The following is a 24528-nucleotide window of genomic DNA, read 5'->3' as shown; positions in this document are numbered from 1 at the left end:
GGTTGTGTGGGAGAAATAGTGCTTGACCAAGAAAGCCCACAATTGGTCTATTTAATATTTTTTTATTTTTCTTGTACTCTTTCAGTTATCCTGATTTGCACCTCCAAAAATTTCAAACAGTGAAGTTTTAATTTGTCTTGAATGTCTTTCCCTTAACAGCTGCTTTTCTCGCTTAAGAAAGTCAAGTCTGGAGCAAGATGTGTGTTTTTTTTGTTTTGTTTTGTTTTGTTTTGTTTTTGAGCAAGATGTTTTTAAGCCCGTTTGGGGGTATCAAGAATATCCCAATCTAATAGTGATAGTCAATGTTTGCCAACTGGATTGATGTGGAGGAGGCGGGAGGCTCTGATTTGAAGCATGAGTCAATTTCTTTGCTGTAAATACTCCCACTGTGGTGGATTTCAAGCTATCAACCAGACTTCCCTGAATGGAGTCCTGCAGGGATACCTACAGTTGGCTCCGACGGGCCATTGCGCTCAATCCTTGAGACCTTAAACTTCATCACATCCCCCAACTTTCTTCTTAGTCATTCTGATTTCATTTAGTGGTCAGCCAAGAAAGAGGCCTGACAGTCACAGTTAACCCCTCTCATCCAATCACTAAACCCTGTTCATTTCTCTCTCAAATGTTGAGTCTGTCCACTTGTCCCTTCCCGCTGCCAGCAGCCTAGTCTGGTCTCCCGACCCGCCATTCTTTCATTGCTACCCCACTGACCTATCTTCTGGCTTCTCTGCCTTCACACTTGCTCATCAACCAGCGTCCACCCTGCAGACAAAGTCAGCCTGCTGAAATTTAAATTATATCATGCCAGTCTTCTGTTTAAAACCTTTCTGTGACTTTCCCTTGCAGTTACAATAAATCCCAAATCCTTAGCTTATCTTGCCTGATTCTGCCCAGCCCCTCACTCCCAGACTCTGTGATCTGGCCCCTGGCTGCCTCTCCAGCTTCATTGCCCACCCATTCCCCTGCCTTGCTCTGTTCCAGCCATTTGAAGTGAAGTTGCTCAGTCATGTCCAACTCTTTGCAATCCCGTGGACTGTAGCCTACCAGGCTCCTCAGTCCATGGAATTTTCCAGGCGAGAATACTGGTGTGGGGTGCCATTTCCTTCTCCAGGGGATCTTCCCAACCCAGGGATCGAACCCTGGTCTTCCGCATTGTAGGCAGACGTTTACCATCTGAGCCACCAGGGAAGCCTTCCAGCCATTTGGAACTGCTTTGATTTCCTCCAACATGCCAAGCACGTTCCTGACTCATGCCCTGACTCCTATCTGCTGGATCATCTCTCCTACCCCTCCTCTTATCTCGCTGACTCCTCTTATCTTCCAGTGCTTTATTATCCTGTGTCAGGTCAGCATGATCTCCTAGGAAAGGCCCTTGACTGGGTGGTTCTCCTTGCCTGCTCAGTGTCTTCTCCCTTGAGAGCCTGGAGCGATACCTGTCTTGTTTGCCACCCTTTTCCTAGCGTGGCCCACAGTACCTGGCATGTAGTTGGTGTGAAAGTGAAAGTTGCTCAGTCATGTCCAGCTTTTTGTGACCCTGTGGACTACACATTCCATGGAATTCTCCAGGCCAGAATACTGGAGTGGGTAGCCTTTCCCTTCTCCGAGGATATTCCCAACCCAGGAATTGAACCCAGGTCTCCTGCATTGCAGGTGGCTTCTTTACCAGCTGAACCACCTATGGTGCTCCAGAAATGTTGAATCCATTTCTTGGATTTGGGCAGACCCCAGTTCCCTATTTTTTTTTTTTTCAAATTTATTTATTTATTTTATTTTTGCTTCTGCTGGGTTTTCATGGCTGGGCGCCAGCTTTCTCTAGTGTGGTGTGCAGGAGCTACTCTTCGTTGCAGTGTGCAGGCTCATTGTGGTGGCTTCTCTTGCTGTGGAGCACAGGCTCTAGGCAAATGGGCTTAGTAGTTGCCTCGCATGGGCTTAGCTGCCCTGCACCATGTAGGAATCTTCTCAGACCAGAGATTGAACCTGTATCCCCTTGCATTGCTGGGTGGATTCTCACCCACTGGACTACCAAGGAAGGGCCCCCCACCCCGTTTCCCATTAAAGAATAAACTCTACAGGGTTAAGCATGTTCTACTTCCTGTACTTTTTATCAGCAGTTTATCAGCTTCGTACAAAAAGTAGCTAATGAATAATTTTTACCACTAAACTTAATCATTTTCCCAAAAAGGCATCTTGGAAGCTAGTTTCCTATTTTTGATCAAGTCATATTATTTTTCCTAATCAATTTCTTTTTTTTTTTCTCTCTAGATTTCGTCAGCTGTTTTTCCCAAGATATTTATGGAGCTATGAATGGGAATGTAACCTTTTACGTTTCAAAGTCTCAACCGTTTACAGAGATTATGTGGAAGAAGGGGAAGGATAAAGTTGTAGAATGGGATCAAATATCTGGACTCGAAGCTTTTCAGTCTTTTAAAAATAGAGTTCATTTAGACATTGTGTCAGGTAACCTCACCATCACCGGGTTAACAAAATTAGATGAAGATGTGTATGAAATTGAATCCCCAAGTGTTAAAAAGAGCTCCCAGTTCTACCTCAGAGTGATTGGTGAGTATCCATAAATTTGTGTGTTCAAATAGCAAATTTCCAAGTATTTTAAGAGACTAATACTAACCAATGGTTTATGGGAAATACAACAATGAGTTATGTCACGTGTTATCAGGGATTTTCTCTCTTTCTGGTGCCCAGGAGCCACTTTCAGCTCCCTGTCATCCTCTCAGTGTAGAGAGTATGTGACTGAGGTCGAGAGAACAGCACAAGCTGGCCATGGCAGCAGCATCCCTTGTCTTGCAGGGAATGTTCTGGAAAAGGGTGTAGTGGCAACATGAGCTCAGAACTCTTTGAACACCTGTGAATTGGAGTTCCTGCTTCCTCCTGCACCCCACACATGTGGTGGGATTTTATTTTCCCTCCTCTTATCACTTTAAACTGGAACTGGGGATAGGATTCAGGTTCCTCTGTGCTTCTCACGAATGCTTCCTGGTTATTCTCTTTGCCTCATCTCTGAAGCACTTGCCTTGTTACAGGCTTCCAGAGGCTGATGGCTACACCTACATGTTTGTTTTTTTCCTCTAGTTTTATTGAGAAATAATTGACATTCATCACTGTACAAGTTTAACGCATACAGCATGGTGGTTTGATTCACATGCATTGTGAAATGATTATCACAGTAGGTTCAGCTAACATTCATCTTCCCTTGCTGTTCTCAGATGTCCTAGTAATGCTTTGTCTCATAGCTGCCTTTTCTGTGCTGCAGCATAGCACAGCTCAACCCATTCCCATCTCTCCCCTCTGATGCATCACAGTTTCCGCTCATCTTATCCGAGGTGTGAGTATAGTTCTAGGCCTACTTCCTCTAGGTTAAAGGCTGTCTTAGGAAGATCCAGCCGGTGACAAAGTGTGTAAGATGGTTTCCAGGGGGTGAAGTAGAGACAAGAGTGCAATATAACAGTTCAAGTCTGAGCTCCCTACCTCCTGTTTGTGGTGGTCTCAGTGGAACAGGATATGATGACTAACTGGATGAACAGCTGTCACTCACCAGTTCAACTACTGAGTGTTGGCGACATTGGAAAGAAGACAGAATTTCTCTCTTGGTCACCATTGTAACTTCAGAGCCTAACAAAGGACTTAAATAGGTAATAGGCACTCAACAGATATGGAAGCAATTGATCTGGATGGTGGGATATACAACTGATAGAAATGGGTGCCCTCAGACTGGGTGACTGGTTTGTCCAGGAGATTATGAACTCCTTTTAGATAAGTGAAGCTTGTTAAGGTGTGCAGGCATCCCCCTAGAACCAGTTGATGCCACTGAAGAAACAGAATCTTTAAAACCTGCAAGTTGGGGATCTGGCAGTTTAGAGAGCAAACAAATGAAAAGATTGGCTCAGAATTTAAATTAGAATTGAATGCTTCTTAAGAGCCCTTTTATAGAGTTTAGAAACCTGAGTTCAAAACAATTTCTCTTTTTGAAACTTCATGAAATGTTTAAAAATATAATTTAAAAATAATTAAAATTTTAAAATTGCCCGCTAACTCAACAGTGGTGCTTGATTCTGATAATTAAGCCAAGTGGACCGTTCTTAGGAAGCTCAGCAAAGGCCTGGGGAGGCGCAAGATGCAGGGCATGTGAGTTTCAGTCGGGAAGCAGTGAGTAATATTGGCCTCAACTGGTTCTAAGGGGATGCCTGCACACCTTAACAAGCTTCACTTATCTAAAAGGAGTTCATAATCTCCTGGACAAACCAGTCACCCAGTCTGAGGGCACCCATTTCTATCAATTGTATATCCCACCATCCAGATCAATTGCTTCCATATTAAATGTGTCGACTTCAAGTTCTGGTTTGGGAATCTGGGTTTTAGCCTGTGGCAGTCAAGAGCCTGGGGAAGGAATTGGCAGCCCACTCCAGTATTCTTGCCTGGAGAATCCCGTGGACAGGGGAGCCTGGCGGGCTGCTGTCCGTGGGATCGCACAGAGTCAGATACAACTGAAGCGACTTAGCACGTGTACATGCATTGGAGAAGGAAATGGCAACCCACTCCAGTATTCTTGCCTGGAGAATCCCAGGGATGGAAGAGCCTGGTGGGCTGCCATCTATGGGGTCGCACAAAATTGGACACAACTGAAGCAACTTAGCAGCAGCAGCAGTCAAGAGCCATTGTGTCTCATACTGGAGCAGAGAAATGCCTTAATGAAATGTATTTTTGGAAGGTTAATCAGATGATAGCAACTTATGGTGGATTAGGAAGAGGAGACTCCAGGTTGGAAGCTATCATGATCATCCTGGTAGACAGAGGTGTTGGTAGCAGATGTTTGGAAAGGAAAGAACCAGAAGGTATTTCCAAGTTAGAGTTAATAAAATTTAGATTTGGGTTATAAAAATATACATCTGAATGTCAAAATGATTAGTCACACTTAATTTTTTTTTTTTTAGAAATGAGGAAGTCATACTTCCATGAGGGTTTGTTAAGACTAAAATAATAAGACTCAGTAGCCTTCCGGAGACACCAGAACCTTTCAGAAAAGATATTTTAGACAGGGGGATTTCCTGGTACCTCCTGAGTTCAGGGCATCTTTGTGCTTTTCTAGAGGTGAGCATCTGGCTTTCCTCCTTCCTTCAAAGTCCCCTTAAAATTGCCACCATCAACATTTCATAGTTCTTCCCCATCCTCTTACAACCTTTATTGCATGGGGGCTGGTAATGTTCATATAAATAGGATTAACTGCTCTGTCCTTAATAAGTCTGGACTGGTATATGACTTTTTATTAAGGTGTATGTATGAAAATATAGAAATGTCACCAGATATGTGTAAGAAATTCTCATTTCTTACAGAATAGTGCGTTCTTAATTCATAACTATATCAATTAACTAAGTTGTCCGATGGATGAAGTAGGCACATTTCTTGCTGGTTGTTTAAGGGACAGATGTAACTAATGTTTGTTAGATTATAGTTGCGGTAAGTCCTGTGGGCAGCAAGACATTGGCTGAGTGTAGTCAGTCACTCCGTCGTGTCTGACTCTTTGTGACCTCATGGACTATAGCCCACCAGGCTTCTCTGTCCTTGGGCTTCTCCAGGCAAGAATACTGGAATGGGTTGCCATTTTCTCCACCAGAGGATTTTCCCCCCCCAGGGACTGAACCCACATCTCATGTCTCCTGCATTGGCAGGAGGGTTCTTTTTTTTTTTTTTTTTTTTTTGGCAGGAGGGTTCTTTACCACCAGTGCCACCTGGAAAGACCCAACATTGGCTGAACTAGATCAGAAACTAGAGTCTGTAACAGAACATGGTGAACTTTTCATTTCCGAAGTAGAACTCTGTGCCCGTTAAACTCTAATTCCCCCCTCCCTCCTGTCTCCCTGTTCCCTGGTAACCATCATTCCATTTTCTGTCTCTTTAAGTATTTGGCTCCTCTAAAAACCTCCTATAAGTGGAATTGTACAAGATTTGTTTTTTCATGACTGGCATATTTCACTTAGCATAATGCCTTCAAGACTCATCCCTGTGGTAGCATGTGTCTGAATTTCCTTTCTTTTAAGGCTGACTGCAAATGTGATTTTGAATGACCATGGTGAGGATGGTCTGTGGTTTTCCAGTAGACCATGGGATTCTGAAGTGATTATTAGAAGAGGCTCCAGGTTGACTCCTTGAGCTCTGGGTTCCGCTGTCATTTCTGCTCAGGACCTGTTCTTGGCCAAATCATGAAGCATGGCTTCTGGGCCTTCCCAGCATCCCCTCACCTTCCTTATCCCTTTGCCCTTGAATGCACGCTTTACTGATGCCTGTTTCTGCCACGACTCACCATATGTCACCCTGCTTACTGATAGCAGGTACTCTGCAGTGAATACACACTCGTGTGGTGTGTGTGTGTATGAGTTCTTTTAACGAAAGAACAAACCTTAAGACAGCATGTAATGAATAACATGAGCTAGATTAAACCTAAAACTTGAAGAAGCCCCCAAGCAGAAAGGAAAGTCATGTATAACTCGGGTCTAACAAGACAGGCTGGGTGTTTTATTTAACTGAGCCAGAAATAGACGGAGAAGACGAGGGCAAGATGAGTTGTACATGTTTATTTTTTAGATTGTTAGTTGGAGCTTGAGTTCCTTTGTCTTAGAAGATATTTTAAGTGACAGTATAGTATCGCGTCGTCTTGATGGACTTGACTTTGCTTTTTAGTATTTCCAAGGTATTGAAATTTTTTTATCCACATGCAACTTATAAGGTATTGAAATTTTATTATCCAAATGTGTCCATGACCACTTTTTGTATATTTGATATATTTTTACATTTTTTCTCAAATCTCTTATGATTGGTTTTAGGTGGAAAGGAGAGATGCAAGAAGGTGTATGAATTAATAAATAAACCAGTGGTTGATACGGTCAGCTGATTAGCTTTGAGGCTTTAGAGAGAAATGATGGGGCACCATGACTTGTGTCTTACTCATCCTCAGAGGCCCACCTGCCTTTGCCAGTAGCAGGCGTTTCCAGAAGAAACCTGGGGGTGATGCCTCTAGACTGGCAGGCATGTGACGTGTACCACACCCTCCTCTACCTCTGAGTGGGACCAGCCCACAATATAGCTCCCCAGAACCTTGAGCAAACTCATTTGAGTCAGATGTCTTGGAATTCAGCCTTTTTCAGATTTTAGAAAGCTGATGTAAATGATCTCTGTGTGTGTGAGGAAGCACTTCACTTAGTTAATGGGGAGCACCTTATACTCAAGCAGGTATTTTTAGTAAAACATGATGACAAATATTTGTGAACAATCATTTGGCTTTCAGACATCTTTGGATTTCAGAATTGAGGATAAGGGATTCAGGGCCCATATCTGCACTGAATTTGATCCAGAAGAAAATAGAATTTTCTCCCCTTGGTGTTCAAGGAGTAGTCTGCTTATCTTTTCAAGCTCGTAAGGAAGTTTGGGAGTTCTTTGTGAATTTGTGGATGAGGAGTTTAAATATTATTCTTTTCTGTACTAAACATCCCTTTTTTCCCCCCAGAACCTCCTCCAACACCGTCAGCATCTTGCTTCTTGACTGAGGGTGGAAACATTACTCTCACCTGCTCGATCCCGGAAGGTGACCCCAAAGAGGTCGATGATAGTGACCTAATACGGTATTTGTGGGAATGTCCGCCAACAATACAGTGTCACCGTGGCTCGATTTCATCTGAAGCGTTTGTCTCAGCGGAAAGTGATCTTTCACAGAATGTTCAGTGTATCGTTAGCAATCCATTGTTCAGAACATCAGCTTCCGTCTCTTTGTCAACCTGTTTGCCAGAGGGTGAGTAAGTGACTGCATGGGTTATGGTAGAGGTCCTATATACAAATGGGGTTCACGGACCACTGGTGATTCATGAATTTCACACCACAGATTAGTGGCTAACTCTCACTTCACAAATTTGAAACATAAAATGAGTTATAGTTTTCACAGATACTTAAAAAAAATTTTTTTTTGTTTGGCTACACAGAGTCTTAGTTGCAGAATGTGGAATCTTTAGTTGCAGCATATGGAATTTTTAATTGCAGTGTTCAAACTCTTGCAGCACGTGGGATCCAGTTCCCAGAACAGGGGTTGAAACCAGACCCCCTGCCCTGGGAGCGCAGAGTCCTAGCCATTGAACTACCAGGGAAGTCCCACTTTGTTTTTAGACCTCAATCTAGTATTTTTTAGTACTTTGTGTCAAGCACCATTTTAATACGTATGTTAATTCTGTTCCCACACAATCTAATAATTATCCTTATTTTATGGAGGAAACCAAGATGTGATTGGGAGTTTAAGGTGCTTGTCCAAAGCCACAAACCTGTAAGTGGTAGAACCTGATTTTGAAATCAGGCCATCCGGCTTCAGAGTCCATTCTCTTAATTACTCACACTCATTCACTGCTTCCTAATATTCTTCATAACCATTATGTTCTTCAAGTTTGCACATGTGCCACAAGAAAGTACATTCAATATGCTTGTGTAGGCTAATACTTGATTAATAGCGTGACAATCTGTCTCAGCTATGGTCTTTTTATGTTGCTTAAGTTTCATGTGTATTTGTAATTTACAGTTCTCCTTATCTATTTTTTATATTGTACTTCCAGTTTACAGAGGGATCAGTAATTTGAAAGTGGTTCATTAAAGCCTAAGAGATGAAATGTATAGTCAATACTGTATTTCAGGATAATACCACAATTGTAAAGTGTGGACTGGATTCTAGGGCAGACAAGAGAATGTGAGTCTCCTTAGGCTGGGGCAGGGTGATTCTGTGCATAATTTTTTTTTCTAAACAAATGAAACAGAAAAAGGCAAAAAATGAATATAATGATGTTGGTTTGTAAATTGGCCCACTGGTCATAACCCTTCATAAAGGGCAAGGAGAGACTGAGGAAGAAGGCAGCCACTCCAGATTAGTGGTGTCAGGTTTAATAAGCAAGGAAGCTCACTTAGGAGGCTTGTCTTGGGTGACCTCAAGAGGAATAGACCTCTGTGTCTGCCTGCCAAATCTTAGAATTCATATAGAGATCACGATTCAGTCACATAGACCATCCTGATGGTCTCACAACTCTTGAAGTTCTGTCTCTAGGCTGCATCCTTAAAAACTGTTCGCATGGTGGGACTAGCTCAGAGCATGTACATTTCAAGCACAGGAGTGGTTGTGCTGGGCCTCTGATGGCCTGGGTCCAGTTCTCCAGTCAACTTACAATCACATCCTTTTAATGATATCTTCCAACAAATGAATATAAACAAGTTTGAATTTTATTTGGCTCCTGAGCCATTCTCCCTAAGTCTCCCACATATTGAACTTTTAAAAAACTTTTCAGATAATGATATAAAGCCATTAAGGTTATGATATCATTTTCAGACAAAGCAGTGTGACTTCTCCAGTAAAACAAACAAATGCTTCCAGAAAAAGTATGAAATGGCTTCCAATTCGTAACTGATAGATTGGGTCTCTAAAAACAGGAAAGACCAAGCCCACAGAGGTGTCTTTCGAAGCATTTATACAGGTAACACAATTGCCAAGAATATTAAAAATCCATTTGCAGAGTTAATGACAGTTATTATACTTGGAGCAAACAGTCCTTCATTACTTCCACTTATCGGGTTTTGCATAATACCCAGGGCGTACAGCGTGGAAATGCAGTTTGTGTGCTTTACACTGAGAAGAAGAAACAAAACCAATGCACTTTCGGCTTTGACGTGTGTGCAGTGTGCACAACCACCAAGGAGAAAGAAGTTGACTGTCTACAGAATGAACAAGCAAGTTGAAATCTTGAAAAGCGTCAGGTGTTCAAAGAGTCAATATACTTGAAGGAAATCCGTTCAGTTCAGTCTCTCAGTCATGTCCCACTCTTTGCAACCCCACGAATCACAGCACATCAGGCCTCCCTGTCCATCACCAACTCCCGGAGTTCACCCAAACTCATGTCCATTGAGTCGGTGATGCCAGCCAGCCATCTCATCCTCTGTGGTCCCCTTCTCCTCCTGCCCCCAGTCTTTCCCAGCATCAGTGTCTTTTCAAATGAGTCAGCTCTTCGCATCAGGTGGCCAAAGGAAATAATTCTATTACCTTTGAAATATTGAAGGAAATTTTATTATTACTATTATTGAATGAAATAATTTCTAAATAAAATCCTTTATAGAATTATGTGGGCTATTTTAAGATTTTTAAGCATTTTCCCCTCCCACAGTTTTCGTTTAACCTTTGCCCTTAGATTGAATGCTCAAGATGCTTTTCCCTGTTGATACCTTGAGAAAAGATTGTCACAATAGCATCCCTTTCATTGATACAAAATTTGTTGTTATATCGTGTCCAGCTCTTTGCCACCCCACGGACTGTAGCACACCAGATTCCTCTGTCCTCTACTATCTCCCAGAGTTTGCTCAAATTCATGCCCATTGAGTTGGTGATGCCATCTAACTATCTCATCTTCTTTTGCCCCCTTCTCTTTTTGCCTTCAATCTTTCCCAGCATTGGTCTTTTTCAATGAGTTGACTGTTTGCATCAGGTGACCAAAGTGTTGGAGCTTGTTTCAGCAACAGTCATTCCAGTGAAAATTCAGGGTTGATTTCCTTTACGATTGACTGGTTTGATCTTGCAGTCCAAGGGACTCTCAAGTGTCTTCTTCAGCACCACAATTCAAAAGTATCAATTCTTTGGCACTCAGCCTTTATATATGTATCTAATTCACTGTGCTATATCCCTGAAACTAACACAGTATTTTAAGTTAGTTCAGTTCAGTTCAGTCGCTCAGTCCTGTCTGACTCTTTGTGACCCCATGAATCGCAGCATGCCAGGCCTCCCTGTCCATCACCAACTCCCGGAGTTCACTCAGATTCACGTCCATCGAGTCAGTGATGCCATCCAGCCATCTCATCCTCTGTCATCCCCTTCTCCTCCTGCCCCCAATCTCTCCCAGCATCAAAGTCTTTTCCAATGAGTCAACTCAGTTTAATGGAAAGCAAGGATAAATGATTAACTTTTCCCAACTAAAAAAGGTAATAATAATAATTGAAGGTAGGCAGCCTTGGGCACACATTGCTGCTTTATGCAATTGCCAGAAACCCAAGTATGGTCTGGCTCCTGCCACCTCCCCTGCTATCTCAGGAGTGGGACCCAGGGAGGGAAAAATAGTGTGTCTTACACCTTCCAGGGAGGCTTTTGAGAAATACCACACAATCCTTCTTGCATCTCATTGCCCAAAACTTGTCACATGGTTAAACCTCACTACAAGAAAGGCTGAGAAACTAATTTTTTAGGTGAGTGGAGGTATGCCCAGCTGCAAATCTGAATTCTTTTACTAGAGAGGAGAGAATAGGTATGTGGGACAACTTAACAGTTCCTAACCAGGGACCTCTCAAATCAAACCAGTGCCTATTCATTCTAACCCACCTGTGCTCCAACTAAGAGGAAAGGGGGTGTGTTCATATTCTCATTCATTCATTCATCTTCCATCTCCTCTTCCCTTTCCTCCCCTCCCCTCCTCTCCCCTGTCTCTTATCAATGTTGTATTTGCTGTTAGTGACCCTACCCTCTCCCTTAGCGATGTGTGGTGGTTTTGCCATATCCTCTGTGTTCTGCCCTTAGATTTTTGGTAGGTAGATAGAGTCCACTTGATGAACCATCATTATTTTCTGTTGTGGACACTTTGGTTGTTTTATCTTTTTGATATTGTAAGGCTGTAGTAAATATCTTTGTGCCTTTTTTGGACGGAGAAGAGAGGCACATCACTGATTCTGTCTGTAGGTTAGCATCTTAGAGATGGAACTGCAGAATCAAAGGACATTAGTAGAGATTCCAATAGGTTAACGGTAATAGCTAACAGGCTTCCCAGGTGACGCACTGTTAAAGAATCCACCTGCCAATGCAGGAGACTCAGCTTCAATCCCTGGGTTGGGAAGATCCCTTGGAGAAGGAAATGGCACCCCACTCCAGTACTCTTGCCTGGGAAATCCCATGGACTGAGGAACCTGGTGGACTGCAGTCTATATGGTCACAAAGAGTTGGACATGACTGAGCAACTAAGCACACAATAGCTAATCACCTCTTGCATGTATTGATTCAATTAATGCTCACAGTTGCCCCAGGAGGCATATTTCTCAGGTCGAGAGAAACCTGAGTCTCTGAAACATTAGATCACTCACTAATCCAGCGTTGTGGCAGTGATTCAGGGAGACTGTAGGCACATCATTTAGCACAGGGTCAGCTGCTCTATGGCAAACACTTCTAAGGCTTGCTGTGCACGGCTGCCACATTGCCCTGCCAAGCACACGATGCCAAGTTGTGCTGCCACTGGCAGGATGGGATGGCCAAATAGTGAAATACTTGCTGCTTTTAATAAAAAGCACTGGACCTGATGTGTATCAACCTTGTGCATATAAATTTACTTATTCACAGTGAAAGTGAAGTGAGTCGCTCAGTCATATCCGACACTTTGCGACCCCATGGACTGTCCATGGAATTCTCCAGGCCAGAATACTGGAGTGGCTAGCTTTTCCCTTTTCCAGGGGATCTTCCCAACCCAGGGATCGAACCCAGGTCTCCCACATTGCAGGCAGATTCTTTACCAGCTGAGCCACCAGGGAAGCCCAAGAATACTGGAGTGGGTAGCCTATCCCTTCTCCAGGGGATCTTCCCGACCCAGGAGTCGAACCGGGGTCTCCCACATTGCAGGTGGATTCTTGACCAACTGAGCTATCAGGGAAGCCACTTATTCACCTAGTTATGTTTTATTAAGTCACTGTGAACACAGAATTAGTGAATATTGAAGCATTCCTCCCAGGGGAGATATAGGGTTAGGTTTCTGCAAGTCTCTGATCACATGTTTGAAAAGGAATCTATATAGAACCTTGTTTTACATGTGTTTCTGTTTAAAGACACAGTATTTAATATATGTGATTAATGCATGAATGGTGAAATTCACAGCCAGCAGGACCATAACTGATGCCTAAATAAAGCTTATCTAACATGTGTATTCTCTCTATGACATACACAGCCTGCTTGTGCTTGGGAAATACTATGTGTCTTATAGAAAGAATACACGTGTTAAATAAGCTTCATTTAAGCATCAATTATGGTCCTTCTGGCATTTCAGCACTGTTTTTGAGGGCCAGTTTAGACAGTGAAATAGGCAACAAAAAAGCACAAAATGTGGAACACGTGGCACTAAAGAGATCACAAGTAGGATCGTGTCTACAGTACAAGGTCCAAAACATGAGGGCAGAGTTTCGCCTTGACCCTCAGTTGGGAACAACAGTTTTCAGCATTTTGTGGCCTGTTTCAGCGTATGACTATGAAAGTACTGCAGGTATTGGCTTGAGGAATACAAATAAATTTTAGTGAATAGGTAAATCACAAATATGAAATCTGCATATAAGGAGGATCAGCTGTATCTGTTTTGGTCAGTTCAGCTAATTGTATTTCTTTTTTTTTTTTTTTCCAGATTATGCAAGGCATAGGTATGTGCTTTTTGCCATACTGCCAGCAGTAATATGTGGCTTGCTGTTTTTAAAATGTATGTATACTTTTTTCCTTAAAAAAAAAAGTTTTCAAATGGGAATTGGTTTTTCAAGGCCAGAAAATGATTAATTTGAAGATGAAAACAAGCAAAACCTTTTTTGTTGTACTTGTTGGCTGGGGTTCCCTGAGATTCTGCATTATCCTGAGGCGGTAGGAATCCTTGGGCCATAGAGACCATTACAGGAGTGGGAACACAGCCAATAATACTTGGGACCATTCCACAGCCTCCTGTCTATGGTCTGCCTCAACGTATATTACACTTCTGGTCTCCAAGCCAGGCTTTGCAAAAAAACAAAACTCTTACTCTCGGCTGCTGTGGTCACAATTCCCATGACTTACAACCCAGAAGCAAGTCCGAGGTAAGAAGGAGTTTTTATTGAGTCAGGTGATGTGGAGAGGGTAAAGCTGACATGGTATTACCTGTATTGCCTTCCTCAGCCTCCTGAGATCTCAGACCAATCCGGAAGGCAACCCATATGCCCTGGAGAACTGGTGACCCTGTCCCAGCCTATTCTTTCCTGGAGACAAGAAACCCCTCCTTAAGTCCTAGAGGATGCTGACCAGTCTGTAAATTTCAGACTAGGGGGTTCTTGAAGCCCTAACAGTTTCCGTATCAGCCTTCGCCAAGAGGAAATTTACAATTTGTCGCTCCCATAGGGATTGTTGAAGAGTAAGGTTTCCACAAGGTGAAGGCATCCTGGATCCAGGTCATTTCATACTTGTGTCTTGAATCAAGTTCACAAACTACATTTCAGTTTCCCTAGACCTGCACTGTTCAGTACGGTGGTACTAGCCACATGTAATAATCTAAATACAAAATTTAATCAATGAAGATTAAACAAAATTTAAAATTTAGTTCCTCAGTCGTACTAGCCACATTTCAAGTGCTCACAGATGGCTAGTGGCTACCATGTTAGACCAAATAGAGAACAATTCCATCACTTCAGAAAGTTCTATTATAGGCCAGTACTGACCTAGTCTGTTTTGGGGTATTGGCCCTAGAATGTGATTTCCCAAAGATACCATTTCTATATTATAGGTTTCAAATACCATGAAGATCTCTAAGTAATCGACTGTCAGTCAACTGAATCTCCTCTAACCAAGTTATAAAAAAATAAGCTGAAGAAGGTTTTAAGGCATCATTACCAATAAGTAAAACATCAAGGAACTCAAGTGTTGTTTCAAAAAGTTATTTTTAATCCCCAAATAGCAGTAGTATAGTTAATAATGTCTTTAACAGATTGGTACCCAGAAACCAAAATAATTTTCTACTCATATGTGTTTTTTGGGGGGTGGGGGGTAAGATGTCTACGATCACAACTCCTGAGCCCAAAAAAAGAGCCCTGTGTACCCATATAACTCCAAAACAACTGACTGACTTAACTTATTACAACAAACAAAAACAAACCTTTATTCAATGGAAGGAAACTTACCCCAATGGTCAATACTGATAGCACCATATATTCCCCCACCCCACCAAAAGTAACAAATAGTTACTTCAGCAAGCATCTCAATCCTAAAGCCAGTAATTGGAAAGATAAGGTATTTGGCAAGGAGCCATCAAAACGGAAGAGAGTTGAATGTACACAGCTCCATCAGCTAGTTGTAGTTGACACTTTTACAAGCTCATTCAACCTTGTGGGCTCAGCTGCCAGATCATCAGCATGGCTCCAGGCTAACTGGTGCCTTTGATGGGGAGGCAACTGAGGGATACATGTGAGACCATATCTTAACATCCAAACTGGTGCTGTCTAAAATAGTAGCCACATGTGGCTTTTCAAACAGTTAAATATGAGAGTCCAAACTGAGATGTGCCATCAGTATAAAATAAACACTAGATTTGTAGGACTTCTTATTTAAAAAGGAATGTAAAGTATCTCATTAATAATGTTTATACTGATTATATGTTATGGTAATATTTTTGATATGTTGGGGTAGTTAATAAAATTAATTTCATCCATTTCTTTTTACTGTATCATGTGGCTAGTAAGCATATATAAGTACTTAGGTGGCTCACATTATATCCTCATTGGGCAGCGCTGGTCCAGGATATTCTAGCCTTCCCTCCATCTTTAGCTTCATGCAAAGTTGCTATAGAAAAAAACATTCATCAACAGTTCTTGTTTTTCTATCATCTGATGACCAATTTTTGAACAACTCTTTGGCTCAACTCAGTAGCCAATTTGATGTGAGCATTTAGGAGAGTAGGAAAGACCAGCTCGACAGGGCTGTGTTCTTGAGTTTTCCCAGTTCAGGCCTCTAGCCAGCAACCCCACATTTCAGCTTTTTTTTTCAGCTCTTTAATTGAGACAAAAATGTCTTCATTTGTAGGTTTTCTGGGACGTCGTAGCCAACGAAACTCAGGGGCCTAGGTAAGTAACCCATAGACTGCTCAGTGGGCATGTTATGTATCATGTATTAAAAGCAGAACAACCCCATGTAGAGGGCCTGTTCCTTGGGGACCCAGGTTCTACTTATCTGTCAGTTAGTTGCCTTGAACAGTAATAAGTAATATCAGCAGATTACTCACCACAGTTCATTAAGTACCAACCATTCACTCTCCATGTAACATCTCATTCAGTCCTCTCATCAAGCCTTGCAAGGGGGTATCGTTACAGCTTGTTTAGAGACATCAAATGGAAGACTTGGAGAAGTCAAGTCACATGACTCATAAATGGTAGCGCTGGGACTCAAATCTAGGTCTTCAGACTCCATGGGTTATCCTGTTAACCACCAAAAATATACTCCCTCCTTCTTCCATCCCAGGAAAATGGAGCCAAGGATAAGGTTCGTTAGGGAGCCAGGGTCAGAGCTGGGCCTGCATCATGAACAAAAGATAGGATTCAAACACAATGAATGGTTGCCATGGGTGAAGGAAGTTGCCTTAAGGAGATCCAGAAGTCCCTGTCCTTGCAGAATCCCCGTGGTCAGGAGGCAGAGGCTGATGAGCTAGACTTTTAGGAATTCGAGGAAGAGTAAAGCTCAGGGCTGGAAAGGGCAAGGTTGGGGGTGGCAAGTCACCCCTTTTGGGGCAGCATATTTTGATGGGATAGGGGTTGAGCCAGGCCAGGATATTGAGAGAGAGCTACCGAGAGGTTCAGTGATTTCTTTCTGGGAAACCACTGAGGATTTTTGAGCAGAGCTATGCTTTGGGACGTTGTCTGTATTGGTAAAGCATACAGTGAATAAATAGACAAGAGGCAAAACATGGGGACACTGGTTAGTGGATAAATGAAATAATCTAGCCAAGCAGAAGAGAAGCTGTATCAGTGTGATTGTGGCACAAATGAAAGAGGGATCGATTTCAGGGAAAGTGTGGGTATTGTATAAACAGAGTCTCAGCAGAGAATGCAGTCTGGCACCTGGCTCCCTGGGGTTCAGTGGTAACTCCATCTCTCACAGGACTTGGACAAGTCAATGAACCCCACTGCACCTCAAGTATCTTCTGTGGAAAATGGGCATAACAGTAGTATAGAAATAATGATAGGTTAGGTCATAGTAGCATAGAAATAACAATATGTACAAGCAAGGTGAAAGTGAAAGTGAAGTCGCTGAGTTGTGTCCAACTCTTTGCGACTCCGTGGACTGTAGCCTACCAGGGGCTCCTCCATCCATGGGATTTTCTAGGCAAGAGTACTGGAGTGGGCTGCCACTTCTTTCTCCAGGGGATCTTCCCAACCCAGAGATCAAACCCAGGTTTTCTGCATTGCAGACAGACGCCTTGCCATCTGACCCACCAGGGAAGCCACCAAGCAAGTTGGTATAATCAAAATGCTTCAGAGTGACTGGCTCATGTTGTGCTGTGCTTAGTAGCTCAATCGTGTCTGACTCATGATGACCCCATAGACTGTAGCCCACCAGGCTCCTCTGTCCATGGGATTCTCTAGGCAAGAATACTGGAGTGGGTTGCCATGCCCTCTCCTCCAGGGGATCTTTCCAACCCAGGGATCAAACCTAGGTCTCCCACATTGGAGGAGGACTGGCTCATAATGGTGCCCAATAAATAGCTGTTTTGGTTATAACTCTTCTTCAAGAAAGGAGTCAAAAACAACAGGAATTTCAACTCTTGGCAGCACTGCCAGACATAGCAGGAGTCAGATGGAGCCCTTGTTTGGAAAGGTGGATTTGTGCTCAGTCAGGCCGAGTTTGGGGTGCAGGCACATTACGTGGGTAGAGATATCCAGCACCTAATTGGAAAAGTGGCCATAGGGGCTGGGGCTAAGGTTACAAGTTGGGGAGCACCTTTGTCAGGACAGTAACGGCTTGCCAGAGCATCTGAGGTCACCGAGAAATAGAAACCAGAGGCCCTCAAGTGGAGGGCGAGGTGAAGGAGTCCAGGAAGAGCACCGCGTTATGGATCCAAGGGAAGAGGCCGTGCATTAGAGCCTCAGGGAGGCAAAGGAGGAGGGCGGTGGCCAAGACCTTTGGCTTGGCTGAGCGAGTTGGCTGGCTTTCATGAAAGCCACTGGCTGAGTGGCTGGAGTAGGGTGATGGAGCCATCACTGCATGGCTGTGTTGGCCTGAGAGCAGTGGTACCTTGGACCACTGGGTGGACTGGGAGGTTTCTTTCTCTCCAGCTGCTGGCCAGGACAGTGACCAAATCACCGGGCAAGTCAGCTACTGCAGAAGGCCTGGGGCAAGGGATTCTAGAAGACAGCTCAGCCAGCTGCAGGGTGCAGGCTGGGCAGGGGTACTGAGGCCACCAGGGCTTGGTGGGCTAGGAGGCCCCGTGGAGAGAGGGTGGAAAGGGATCAACAGCCATGGATGAGGTGAGAGGCAGGTGTGCTAGCAATGTGGGGGCAGCGGCAGAAGACCTGGAGCTTATGGTCAGAGGGGGGGCGTTCAGATCTGAAGCAGTGCTTGTGAGGGCAGGTGAGGGTGAGATCCTAGGCAGGGCCTCTGCTGAGATCCTGATGGTAACAGTGGAGGTGTGGCCTTCATGAACAGTGACAGGGCATGTTGTTCATGTGAGGGCTGTCATCCAGGGCCCCTGAGAAAGGTGACGGGGTAGTCCAGGCCTTGTTCCTTTACCTGCTCCTTCATTCTTTCAACAAGCACTCTTACTGAGATGACTAGATGGCAGGCACTGTGTGAGCCGATGCCTTGAGATCCGTGTACCCAGTGAGGCTAGACGCTGTATGAGATTCAGAGAAAGCGTATATTAGGGATCCTACCTCTGAGAAACTTAAGGTCACACTGGGGAGAATGGATGGGCATGTAAGAAACAGGACTTAGGCAAGAAGCCCATGGTGATGGGCTGGAATGGATGATCAGGGCTAGGCAACCAGCAAGGGGGAGGGGAAGAAAAAGAATCATGAAGACTTTGAAAGGAAGATCTTCAAAGCAAGAGCAGAGAGGGAAAGGCGTTCCAGCTGGGAGAAGCAGCAGAGGCAGAGACATAGGCGGGAACCAAACATAGCATCGTTATTGATAAAGAGGTCCGCCTGCTTCGCATCAAATTGAAGAAGTGGTGAAAGAGACCATATTTGCAAGAAAATATTTGGAAGTCAAGAGCATTAAAATGAGTGATATGGGAGTAGGGAGGCATTTGTAGGTTCTGTGGCACGAGAATTTTTCATGAAAAATATTGCCTTGGGATGATGAGCTAGGAAGAGAAAACTGACATCTCAGGGTAACATCCTGAGGAATAAATAGGTAGCTTGGGGCTGGGTGTGGGAGAGGAGCTTACTTTTCTTGGTATATTTTTGTTGGCTGTTCAGATTTTGTATTTTGTGTGTTTCTTACCTATTTAAGAATGCCTTTTGGATTTAAAGAGCCCACTGTGGCTGCAGAGGGGAATTTCCTAAACTCAGTTATTAAAGGGTTAACAGATGTGGTGGAGGGGCAGGGCAGGGGGAGGAATGGGGGACAAGCATAACCAGAAAGAAATGCAAAATTGTCACATCTCTGTGAGTGGCCATATATGGATGTGAGAGTTGGACCATAAAGAATTAGGCTGAGCACTGAAGAATTGATGCTTTCAAATTATGGTGCTAGAGAAGACTCTTGAGAGTCCCTTAGATAGCAAGGAGATCCTAAAGGAAATCAACCCTGAATATTCATTGGAAAGACTGATGCTGAAGCTCCAATACTTTGACCATCTGACTCGAAGAGCTGATTCATTGGAAAAGACCCTGATGCTGGAAAATATTGAGGGCAGGAGAAGGGGGTGACAGAGAACAAGATGGTTGGATGGCATCACCAAATCAATGGGCATGAGTTTGAGCAAGCTCCGGGAGATAGTGAAAGACAGGGAAGCCTGGCGTGCTGCAGTCTGTGGGGTCACAAACGAGTCAGACATGACTCAGAAACTAAACAACAAGATTCTTAGTAAGGAAAAGGCCTATTTCCTTTACCTAACCCCTCTGATCCCAGCACTAATTTTTTTTTTTATTGTCAAATTTCTTTAACTTTCCCCAAACTAGAAGATATAAAACAAGAATTTGTTGTGGTTTTAATTTGCATTTTGCTAATGACTAATGATCCTGAACATCTTTTCATGTCCAGCACTAATTTTTTACGAACTCCTTTTACCAGACTCATGCAGATCTTTTGGAACCCTGGTCTGATCTGTTCTATGGAAATACAGACTGTGGAGAAGACCAAAAAAAAAAAAAGCCATGAAATGACCTTTTCTCAGTTCGAAGGAACTTTGTCAGGCAGGGCTGTAGCTGAGTTGATTTCCTCTGAGTCACTCAAGGGTGTTCTGTCATCACCACAAAGACGAATAATCAGGAAGAGAAGCTGAAAGAAGAAAACCATGGCCAGGATATTCTTGTGGCAAAGGAGATGGCTGTTAGAAGGGGTGACGGTTTACCTATGGGTCTTACGAGCTCAGGTCTGTTATTTGGGGATACCAGGATTCAATTCAGCATGAAGAAAGTGAGCCCTAATTCTTCATAAAAGAAATAGTTCGTGTCATAGGCTCAGTAATTACACTAACGACATTATTCCACTCACGTTATCCGCAAGTCTACTCTCTCAAGCCATTCAGCACATGGCAAGATGTCAAATAAGTTCTCTCCCATCCTACAGTTGGCAAACATCATAACGAAAATAATAATCAAGTACTATTTAGTACAGGAATTACACATCGGATAAAAAACTCCATCTTAAAGTAGTGAAGAGAAGTTACTTTTAAAATGACAGCATACTTAGAAAACATTTGAAGAAACAAAGAAAAAGTTAAAATCCTTTTATGTGTCACATAGAAGAGTAAATGTCAGATGAAAAACAAAACGCAAAAAGCACAAGTGTAAAAAGATCAAGACTGAGTTGGTTTGAGAAGCTGGGACTCTGAATTTGTGCTGTGCACCAGGACAGCACTCCTGGCAGATCTCCAGCTACCATCCCATAAGGACCCAAGACCAGTCTCCTTCCACCTCTTCTCCCTAGAACTCTTGCTTTTGATGGGTTTATTACAAAAGGGCTGCCTGCATTAGAATAAGAGGGTCATTTAGACTCATATACTGCAGCACAGATTGACTGTGTTTTATTCTAATATGAGATATTTCTTTTATAGTGCCTGTTGTTTGGTAACAGAAGATGAAATGGAACACATGGTAATTAAGTTATTTCAGTCACTTCGGGAAGGCATCTGATTTACCGTTCATGTATTACCTTCTCCTTGAGGAAACTCTGAAAGTCTGCCTGAAATGGACCGTTTATGAGAAGTAATGTTTCCTAGAAAAAACAAGGACTAACACACAACAGGCATTAGCTTCTACTCTGTCACCCACACTGAACATAACTGGATGCTATCTTGTTCCTTGTTTATTATAAATTGTATTTTTCTAGAGATGTAAATCTTTGTAAATAATGTAAGTATGTGTATATATATGGCAAAGCAACTCCCAGAATTTCCTTTATCTTCCAGACTTTGGTCCCCATATGGTCTCCCTGGCCTTTTCTGACCCCATTCTAACACCAGTAAAACCCCTTGTATCCTCTTTAATGAATGTCCACGTCCCCTTTCTGTTCTCATGAGCCCTGGCAGCCATCTCGAGGGCCAGCGCTCCTCTCCTGTGCGCTTTGTACAGTGGGCTCAGGGGAGGAGCGGCATCCTCCTGGCTCAGCTCTGCTTCCAGACCGTTGCTCCTTCTCCAGCTCTGATGCTCACGCCAGCAGACCCACACCACCCAATAGCCCTTTTCCAAGTTATCTTTGTTATTCCTCATGCCATGAAGATTTTAACACCAGGTGGAAACCACTCTCAACACTGCCCCTTTCAGAACTGGAGTGTTTTCAAAACCTGCAGCTTCCAATACCCTGGCATGGTTTCCCCCAGGGATCTCAGCTTCCTTTCCCAGCACCGCCTGGGCCCCGCTCCTGGCCTTTTTAGCAATATTGCAGCCCCTCAGTATCTTAGCCCCTCCTCCCTTAGCAGCCCCTCACTAGCGATAGCATGCCCTCTTTGCTTGCTGTCTTCCACACCACACCCCCAAGGGGCCCTAATCCAAAACTCCAGCGGTCCCGCCAGGACCTGCAAGCTGGCCACCCTGCCTCTTCCCTGGCCCTCATCCCCTCTGAGCCCTCCTCTTCACTCTTTGGGGTCTGCAGTGTTCAACAGGGCAACTCCACCCTCACTCTTTACCCTTATACTTGGCCAGCCCCCAGCTGGGGTTACAGTCACTTGTACTAGTTCCCTTCCCTCCAGTCAAACTGCTGAACATCCTGGAGAAAACCATACCACCTGGCTGATGAGTTTCACTTCAGTGACCGCACACCTCAAAGGGATTCCCAGTGTTGCTCAGATGTCCTCGTTGGATCACGCTGGTCCATTCGCTGCTTCCTCGTTGCTCTTCTTACACCCATAACGCTGTGTCCTCATTCTCAACTTCTCATTATGCTTCCTATATCACTGAAAAAAAGCACTGAGGAGACCCCTTTTCCCACTCCCCGCCCTCCCACACCTCCCACCCAGCTGCGTCAGCACCCATGTGCCTTGCCTCCCCTCCTGTTACTGTGGGTGAACTCGTCTCACTCCTCCTAAAACCAATCTCTCCACTTGTCTTAGTCTGCTTGGGCTGCCATAACAAAATACCTTAGGCTGGGTGACTTAAAAAACAGAAATGTATTTGTCCTAGTTCTAGAGGCTAAGCCCCAGATCAGATGCCGGCCAGTGTGGTTCCTGGTAAGGTCTCTTCCTGTCTGGCTATGTCCCCACATGACAGGGAGAAGAGATCTGGTATCTGTTCCTTTAAGAAGGGCTCCAGTTCTGTTGGATTGGGGGCCTCCCCTTATGACCTCATTTAACCTGTATCCCCTCCTCCCAGCCTTTACCTCCAAATATAGTCACAGCAGGAGTTAGGGTTTCAACGTGACTTTCAGGGGATGGATCATTCACACTGCTTCTGCATTGGATCCCATCTCTCCTCATCTACATAAGGACATCACTCTTGTCTTTGCCCACCCCTCTCTCCCATCATCAGCTCTTACCTTTCTATGACATCATACATACTGTCATTTCTCATATCTTTAAGAAAAAACAAAATACTCTTGACTACACTTTCCCATCCAGCTCTTGTCTCACTTTTCTGCTCTCTTTATGAAAAGTTCCTCAAAGGAATGATCTGTACTTTCTTTTTCTGACTCTCCTCTCCCCATTCTTCCTTGAACACAGGTCAGTCAGGCTTTCACTCTCACTACTTGCCAAGCTTACCAAGATCTTGCCGAGATCAAGCTTGCCAGACCCTCTTGTGAGATCGGATGGTCAGTTCACAGACCTCTTCTTATTTTGCCTGTAAGCATCATCTGAAGCAGTGGAGGGCCCCTTACCATAGTTTAGTGCTTTCTAGGTGCTAGGTTGGTCTTCCCTGGTGACTCAGTGCTAAAGAATCTGCCTGCAGTACGGGAGATGCGGAGATGCAGGTTCAATCTCTGGGTCGGGAAGATCCCCTGGAGGAGGGCATGGCAACCCACTTTAGTATTCTTGCCTGGAGAATCTCATGGACAGAGGATCCTGGTGAGCTGCAGTTCCTGAGGTTGCAAAGAGTCAAACATGACTGTGTAACTTTGCACACACACACACACACACAAGTACTAGGTTTGGCAGAGTATTCAAGATGAAGGAAGCTCATAGTGTGGCAGAGCAGGAAGACCTGTGATCACTCGTGGGATATATACCACGTCTTAAAATGGACGTGTATGCAAAGGAAGAAGGAGGTAACCATAAGACCCAGCAATCCCACCCATTGGAATATACCCAAGAGAAATGCATCCAGACAAAAACTTGCACACGGATGTTCATAGGTCATTATTCACAGCAGCCAAACAATGGAAATACTCCAAATACACATACATGGATGAATAGACCAATGAAATGTGGTCTATCCATACAATGGAATAATACTCAAAGGTCTTTAGTAATGCAAATGTTTGATGATACATGGTAAAGAAAAAGTCATTCTTACTCTAAGTGGTTGGCGGGTGGGGAGGGAATACTGACTGTGAAGGGGTATGAGGGCTTTACGGGAGTTAACGTTATTTCTTGACCCACATAATATTTACAACAGACTATACCTATGGTGTGTTTGTATAATATTAAACAACATTTTTCAAAACTCAAAATTCTGAAGTTCTGATTCATGCTACAAAGTGGATGAACCTTTAAAATATACTAAGTGAAAGAAGTCCACGTGCACTGCCATGTGAGAAATAGCTAGCTAGCGGGAGCCTGCGGTACAGTGTGGCATGCTCAGCTCAGTGCTCTGGATGACCTAGAGGGGAGGGACTGGGGGGTAGGAGGGAGGCCCAAGAGGAAGGGATATATGTACACATACAGCTGACTCACTTCTTTGTACAGGAGAAACTAACATTATAAAGCAAATATATTGGAGAGGGAAATGGCAACCCACTCCAGTATTCTTGCCTGGAAAATTCCATGGACAGAGGAGCCTGGCGGGCTACAGTCCATGGAGTCGCAAAGAGTCAGACATAACTGAACATGCATTCGCCCCAGTTTTTAAAAAGAGATCACATGTTATACAATTATATTTATACAAAATTTC

The 24528-nt window shown here is 43.7% G+C and overlaps 1 protein-coding gene across 7 annotated transcripts in view; it reads left to right on the top strand.

The window, feature by feature from the left end:
- Positions 1-24528, top strand: part of CD58 (CD58 molecule) — a 70101-nt gene that overhangs the window by 25682 nt on the left and 19891 nt on the right. For 2 of the 7 annotated variants that reach the window (XM_013962503.2, XM_018045960.1), the window contains exons 2-6: positions 2263-2559; positions 7514-7795; positions 13443-13514; positions 15851-15891; positions 21042-24088. In XM_013962503.2, coding sequence (XP_013817957.2) covers positions 2263-2559; positions 7514-7795; positions 13443-13514; positions 15851-15891 — 692 coding nt within the window. In that variant the 3' untranslated portion in view covers positions 21042-24088. Of the gene's footprint in view, positions 1-2262; positions 2560-7513; positions 7796-13442; positions 13515-15850; positions 15892-21041; positions 24089-24528 lie in introns of those variants that run through there. The other 5 variants (XR_001917860.1, XM_018045958.1, XM_018045961.1 and 2 more) reach the window with 5 other exon arrangements.

The sequence above is a fragment of the Capra hircus genome, chromosome 3, assembly GCF_001704415.2.
Source record: "Capra hircus breed San Clemente chromosome 3, ASM170441v1, whole genome shotgun sequence".
Taxonomy (NCBI): domain Eukaryota; kingdom Metazoa; phylum Chordata; class Mammalia; order Artiodactyla; family Bovidae; genus Capra; species Capra hircus.
Note: the sequence above shows the minus strand (reverse complement) of the source record. Positions and strands in the feature narration are given on the sequence as shown.